Consider the following 6,505-nt stretch of genomic DNA (forward strand, 5'->3'; position numbering starts at 1 on the left):
GAAATAGTACATGTTTTATAAAAGTTGAGTGGTGTGTTAACAGAAGAGAAGACTGTATTGGGCTGATTTGGGACTATTGGAGAAGAATAAAAAACAATTCCTCTAAATCTGAAGTAAGCCCACTTCTGAAGGAACCAAAATGATACTCCCATTTCTCATTGGTGATTTATAGCTTGTGAGAGCCAGGGATGTTGTGTTATGTGTGTAATATATTAGATTCTGTTTAATTTCTCTGTCACTTTTGTTTTTTAAAAATAGTTCTTCCAGAAAGGAGGCGTTTCAGAAGCACTTAATGAACGGGAGCTCTTCAATGCTGTTTCAGGTTTAAATATTACAGCTGACAACGAAGCGGATTTCCTAGCTGAGGTATAATTTTTTTTTTCTTTTTTGTGGGTCTGGCAGTAGTTTCACTCACCTGTCTAGCAGCCAACCAGTCATGGCTTCAACTTTCTGGATTCTTATTTGTATTTATAATCACTAATCATGTTAATTGTTGAAATTATAGCTATTGCACATTTCTCAAATTTTGAATGTTACTTGGTAGCAATAAAAGCTGAAATTGGCAAACTTTAGTGGTAGTATGTTAAGGGCTTTATTTTTGTTAAGTTTGAACTAAAAAAATCCAGTGTTCCCTGAAATTGAGGGTTAAAACTGTTTCTCACAGAAAAGGAAACTGCCCAAATCCGCTTCACATGCAAACTTCCTACTGTTTTTGTTTGTTTTGTTCTGTTTTCAGTCACCATAATGTGTTTATTTCAGTTCAAATTTACTGCATTTAAAGCTTACAAACTAGGACTTTCTCTTTCTAGGACCACCTGAATTTATGCATCTAAATTTAGTTTCATGGTTTTGGGGTAGGGGTTAAATCTTGGACATGATATAACTCCTTTTTAAATGTGTCCAGATGTCATCAGTTACTCTTGGCATGAAATGTGGGATTGTTTGTAGTCATTTTAAAGTGGTGTCAAACTTATTACTCATGTACTAGTTAAAAGGGCACTTTTTAAGGACAGTAAGTTAATTCAGTGTTGTCTTGTGACCTTCTTTATAGGCTCAAATTCTCTCCTATGGTACCCTATCCTACTAGTACAGAGGTGGGCAAAATGCAGCCCAGGGGACAGATGTGGCCAGCCAGGCCTTTCTATCCGGCCTGTGTGGCCCCTAAAAATTTAGAAAATTAGTATTAATCTCCCCGTGTTTGCCTGTCATGCAGCCCTTGATGGCTTGCCAAAACTCAATAAGCTGCCCTCCGCCCAAAGTAATCGCCCATCAGTGTACTAGTACCAGTGATATTTGCTTTGGCACTTACTTCAAAAAGCTCCACTTTGATCAGCTACACTGGACAATGGCTGTGCTCCAGCTGAGAAGCAGTGTCCTTTGAAGTAAAAGCTGCAGTAAACAGCTGTGTGACTCATCCTTTATCAGCAACCTTCTGTGAATAAAGTGGGTTGCTAACCACACAGATGAGAAGAATCTGTGTTATACTTTATAGTGCAGAAGCATGCTCAGGATGGATATTTTAGATCTGTTTTAGACATTGGGCTGGCTGTAATGAAGATGCCTTCAGGCAAAGAAAAATAAAAATGAGACACAATATAGAATAGTGATAGGTTCCCTAGAACTTCACAAGTTGGTTTATCTCCACTCTAATGCTGACAGAAGCATTCATGCCTAATTGAGTTGTAAGGCTGGGACAGTCCCCTGGGACATTCTCCTGCAAAGTATTTTCTGAATACTTTTGTTCTGTGCATCTATCTCTACCTCTTCTGCCAAATCATGTTGACACTGATTTGTCATTTCACTGCCATGTAAATCAAATTTGGGTAGCCAGTCCCTAATTTTTATAATTCCTGCTACTTTAAAATCACTTTCTTCAAACCAACCCCTGCTAGCTGCTTGGATTTTTTTTCTCTTTCTTTTTATCCATCTCTCCTTTGAATATCACAGAAAGAAGTGCTACATGGACATTTCACAGTCTGTAGCCTAAAACTGGATACATAGTCACATTCAAACATTTGACTACTTTCTATTCTGCCTTTTCCAGTAATATTCTTACCAGGAGTGGATCAACTTTTTTTTTTAAGGCCATTCTAAAATTTCTCTCTTACTCATTGGCAGACAACATTCTTTGGGTAAATGTGGCATCTTTTATTTGACCAACTAAAATAGTTGGGGAAAAAATTGTTCTTTTGCAAGCTTTTGGGCACAAACACCCTTCTTCAGACATAGGGAGTCTGTTACTCATACATAGCTGAGTTGCAGCAGAATTCATTAGGCTTGGAGAAACTGGCAGTTAACTATTTTCTTCAAAAGTACTTGGTACTATCTGTGTGGAAAACCACTACCTCAAACTCTGCTTCCAATCTCCCCACTACCAAGCTGGTACTTGTAACTGAAACCATACAAGTATCCTTATCTGCTTCTAATGTTATGAGGGCAACTGCATTTCAAGATGCAATATTTGTAAAACACTGTATACATGATAAACAGATTTTATGAACGCTAATATAGTAAAACAATTGAACTGAGTTGCACTGGTCTTTTATAGAATGGGTGGCGAGCCTATGACACAAGTGGCACAAGTCAGCCTCTGTATGTGGCATATAGCAGATGGAGGAGGGGATAGGCAGTACAGCAACAGATAAGGTAGATAACAGAGCAACAAATCAAGCAGGGGGTATAAGACAGGAAGCAAAAGCAGAGCAAAAAATTGGGTAGAGGGCAGGAATCAGAGTGGCACTTGAGAAGAATGCAGGGCTGACTTTGTGGTGTGTCTGCCAGAAAAGTTGGCTCCAACTGTTATAGGATCATTTTATCATTTTTTCTTGAAATGTATAGGCATGTTCCTAAACAGCTTCACGATCTTTTTTATTATTATTTTCTAGATTGAAGCTTTGGAAAAAATAAATGAAGATCATGTCCAGAACTATGGAAAGAAATTTTCTGCCTTTTCAAGCGATGGGGATCCACCACTAATATATGATGAATAGCACTGTGTGTGTGTGTGTGTGTGTGTGTGTGTGTGTGTGTGTGTGTGTGTGTACACCTGTTGTTTATAAAAAACAACAACAAAAGTTTACTGCTTCTAACCATGTTAGTGCAGTGGTAAATGTCTGCTACCAATGGCAAGGCAAGTAAGTAGTGGTTGATCTGGAATACCAAAAAGGAAAACAAGGAGTGTACACTGGTGCTTCAGTGTGTCTTATATTAGCCCACAAGTCAGTTCAGCACTGTGAGAATCGAAAGTCACTACCTCTTCTAATGTTCTTACAATTTAACCAAACTTTCAGTTATGTTAGACAATTGTAGCTGAGCTAATCATATTTGCATGATCCAGAACTTAAGTATTTAAAAAATGGGGACAGTTCTTTGTTTAATTTCTAAAACGTGTGGTGGGAGATGAGCAGAAGTCCCTCTTCTCCTTCCCATTACTACCCTAAGACCTATCTGATTACAAATTGTGTATAGACACAATATATGTTTGTTTTTTAAGTAGAAATTCAAATGAAAAAGCAAACTATGGATAATAGTCACTTAAAATATTACTGCCAATTGAAAACAGACTTTGTACTTTTAAAATCTATTCTTGCTGAAAGTAAATGAAATTGCCCTGTCTAAACTGGGTGTTACATGAAAATGGAGAATACCTGAACCGTCCAGTAGAGGACTGGCTTGGTAGTATGTGAGTTTCTTATGGCAGCACCCAAATCCTAAAACAGAGCAGACTTGCAGCTGTTCTCATCTCTAACATAGAGATGCCTTCAGAGACTACATGGAAGGTCAAAATAAATTCTCTGTAGTCCTTTTCCAAATAGCATTGAAACTGTAGGGTGACATTTGACTTCCTGATTCAGCTAAACAAAACCCAGTTCACAGAACCAAAGTTGAGTATCAGAATTTATTTAAAAAAAGAAAAAATGAACAGAGGTTTTTCTTCTACTGAAGTAAAAGAATAATTCAGAGTGCTGTAAAGGTTTTCTTTAAATTATTTTAGTTAAAATGCCAATTTTTCTCATATACATTTTATATGTAACATTTTTAATTTTAAAAAAATCTAAGTCTAGCAAGGCCTAAAGCCTGACAAAAGGTTATTGCTTCACTAAAACAATACATTGGAAGAACTGACTTAGTGGGGTGATAGGAATCAAGAAAATCCTAAGGGTTAACTCATTTTTCTGTACTTTTCTGATTGCTATTTGTAACGCTGCTCTTTATCAAGCAGGATATATTGTTGGTGTGTATTACATTCTCACAGTGTGTTGTGAAAGTGCTGCTTTTTTCTAATGAAAAATGAAGGGTGAAGTAAAACTTGTGGCTGAATTTTTGTGTAGTTCTTTGTCTGACCAACTGCATTGACTTTGGTTAATCTTAAAACCTTGTGGGCAACGGATCACTCTGAATTGCTGTTAAAAATGGGACTTAACAATGTTGTTTAACTAGTCTGAAAACATTTAAATTTGGGGTCTACCACACCCACCTCCAAGAATCTCTGAGTACTCTTGCCTCTAGTAGCAGGAAATTTTTAGATGTGTACTGACCATTGTTAGTTGCTTTTTAAATCAGTACATAAAATGGTAATACAAAGCCCCCAAAACATGTGGAGAAGTTGTGGAGATAATTTAGCAGGATTTTAAGCACAAGTAAGGTGGAGTTTTTTTTTGGGGGGGGTGGAAGGTATTTCGCTAGAAGAATTAACATTGCACTTCAAAATTGCAGTTATTTTAACTCAAAACAGAACAATGAGCTAATTTCTTAAAGAGATTTGCAAAATCTTTTGCTGCAGGTGTCCTCACTATTTTGGCTTCTAGTGAAGTACTCTAATGAACAAATACCTTATAGTTTTTCTGTTTTCAGAACAAAGTGCAAACTCTAGCTGAACCCAAGTAATTCGGAACAGATCTGCCGTTTGTTCCATACCAGGTGTAGGAGTAGTTCATAAATCGGCATTAGTGCTTTGCTCTATCAGTGGTTCCAACCCTGTAGATCAGTGGTCACCAACTAGTGGATCTCAGATCCTCTTGGAGTCTGAGGCTGGGGTGGGCAGGTGCGTCCCAGCCCAGCAGGTCCTGTGAGGGAAGGGCAGAGGGCTAGATCCAAGGCCCCCGCAGTGAGGGACAGTGCCATAGAGGCAGGAGCAGGGGTAAGTTGAGTGGGGCCCTGGCTGGGTGGGACTTACCTGCTGGGGGGATGTACCCCCAGATACTTGCACCTCCTTCCCTCCCTACAGACTTACCTTCTTGGTGGGGGGTGGTGACAGTGCACAGTAGATCTTGGGTTGCTTTTAAATGCCAAAGGTGATCTACTTAAAAAGGTTGGTGGCCGCTGCTTTAGGGACTGGAGTCCCCTCTTGGAACTTGCACAGACCTGATCTATAGGTTGCCGGTTGTCCTTCCCCTCCCTCCTCCTGTGGCCGGGAGTTTCGAAGAATTTCCAGAGCCAGTAAGTGTTGGCTTCAGCCAAGGCTGGGGGTTGACCGGGGTGTGCCCTGCTTCTTTTGGGCCCAAAGCTGGAGGTTCCGGCCTAGGGGGTCTTGCCCCCTGCTCAGGATCAGACTGGTCACCGTGTTGGGGTTGGGCGGGGCCGGAAGCCCGGTGCAGGATCCCGCGCGCCGCCGCGGTTCTTCCCCCGCCCGGGCCGGATCCCGGAGCGGGCGGGGCCTCCCTGAGCACGGTTGCCATGGATACAGCCTCCTCCCGGGGCCGCCCGGCCTGCCACTGGGGGAGGAGCCGGCAGGGCCGAGGGCGGGGCCCCCCGAGCTCTCGCTGAGCGCCTTTAAGGCCCTGCGCCTTTAAGAGCCGGCGGCGCCGGGGTCACGTGGGAGTGTAAACAGGAAGCGGCGGCCGGGCGGAGGCGAGCCGGGCTGGGCAGTGGTATCGGGTCGCTGCCGCTGGCGCCATGAGCCACGAAGGCCGCTACCTGGCGCTGTGCGCGCGGCCCGTGCACTTCGAGAAGGCCAATGCCGTCAACTGCGTCTTCTTCGACGAGGCCAACAAGCAGGTGGGCGCCCCTCCCCCGGCCCCGCCCGGCTTCACTGAAAATAAAACCTTCTTCCTGCCTCCGCTCCAGTCCTGCCGCGGGCGGGGCTTGATCCCCTCCGCAGCCTCCAGTTGAGCGTGGCCGGCCACTCTTCACAGGGCCTCCTCTAGCAGGAAGAGACTCCTTTCCCCCCCGTGCGGACCGCTCTCGCTTCGTATCATCACGCTATGAAAAAAAGCAGTGGCACGAAGCCGCAGCGAGGCGTCCTGCTGGGCGGCCTGACCTCTTCCGCCTGAAATGAGTTGTCACCTGCCAGCTGGAGGGCGAGGCCCGCGCTGTGGCCCGTCTGATCCGCAGCGCCCGGGCCCTTGGGGCTGTGCGAAGGAGGTGCTGGGCTGGCAGTGCTGGCAACAGGGTTATTGGCTTGAGCCTGCTGGGTGATGCCAGCATCCTTCTGCCCTGACTGTCTCCGTGGCAGTGCAGTTATACAGACATGAACTCGTTAGGGCCGTCCAGACTGTGTGTGCTT

The 6,505-nt window shown here is 43.6% G+C and overlaps 2 protein-coding genes across 3 annotated transcripts in view; both read left to right on the plus strand.

Moving 5' to 3' along the window:
- Positions 1 to 4,318, plus strand: part of RIOK3 (RIO kinase 3) — a 26,559-nt gene extending 22,241 nt beyond the window's left edge. Inside the window, exons 12-14 of the mRNA XM_019526325.1 lie at positions 259 to 366; positions 2,886 to 3,012; positions 3,045 to 4,318. Of these exons, the coding sequence (XP_019381870.1) occupies positions 259 to 366; positions 2,886 to 2,990 (213 nt within the window). The 3' untranslated portion in view covers positions 2,991 to 3,012; positions 3,045 to 4,318. The remainder of the gene's footprint in view (positions 1 to 258; positions 367 to 2,885; positions 3,013 to 3,044) is intronic.
- Positions 4,319 to 5,833: 1,515 nt separating this feature from the next.
- Positions 5,834 to 6,505, plus strand: part of CUNH18orf8 (chromosome unknown C18orf8 homolog) — a 32,059-nt gene continuing 31,387 nt past the window's right edge. For both annotated transcript variants that reach the window (XM_019526306.1, XM_019526313.1), the window contains exon 1: positions 5,834 to 5,997. In XM_019526306.1, coding sequence (XP_019381851.1) covers positions 5,896 to 5,997 — 102 coding nt within the window. In that variant the 5' untranslated portion in view covers positions 5,834 to 5,895. The remainder of the gene's footprint in view (positions 5,998 to 6,505) is intronic.

Source organism: Gavialis gangeticus, unplaced genomic scaffold (assembly GCF_001723915.1).
Source record: "Gavialis gangeticus isolate Ggan-Ray unplaced genomic scaffold, GavGan_comp1, whole genome shotgun sequence".
In the NCBI taxonomy this organism is placed as follows: domain Eukaryota; kingdom Metazoa; phylum Chordata; order Crocodylia; family Gavialidae; genus Gavialis; species Gavialis gangeticus.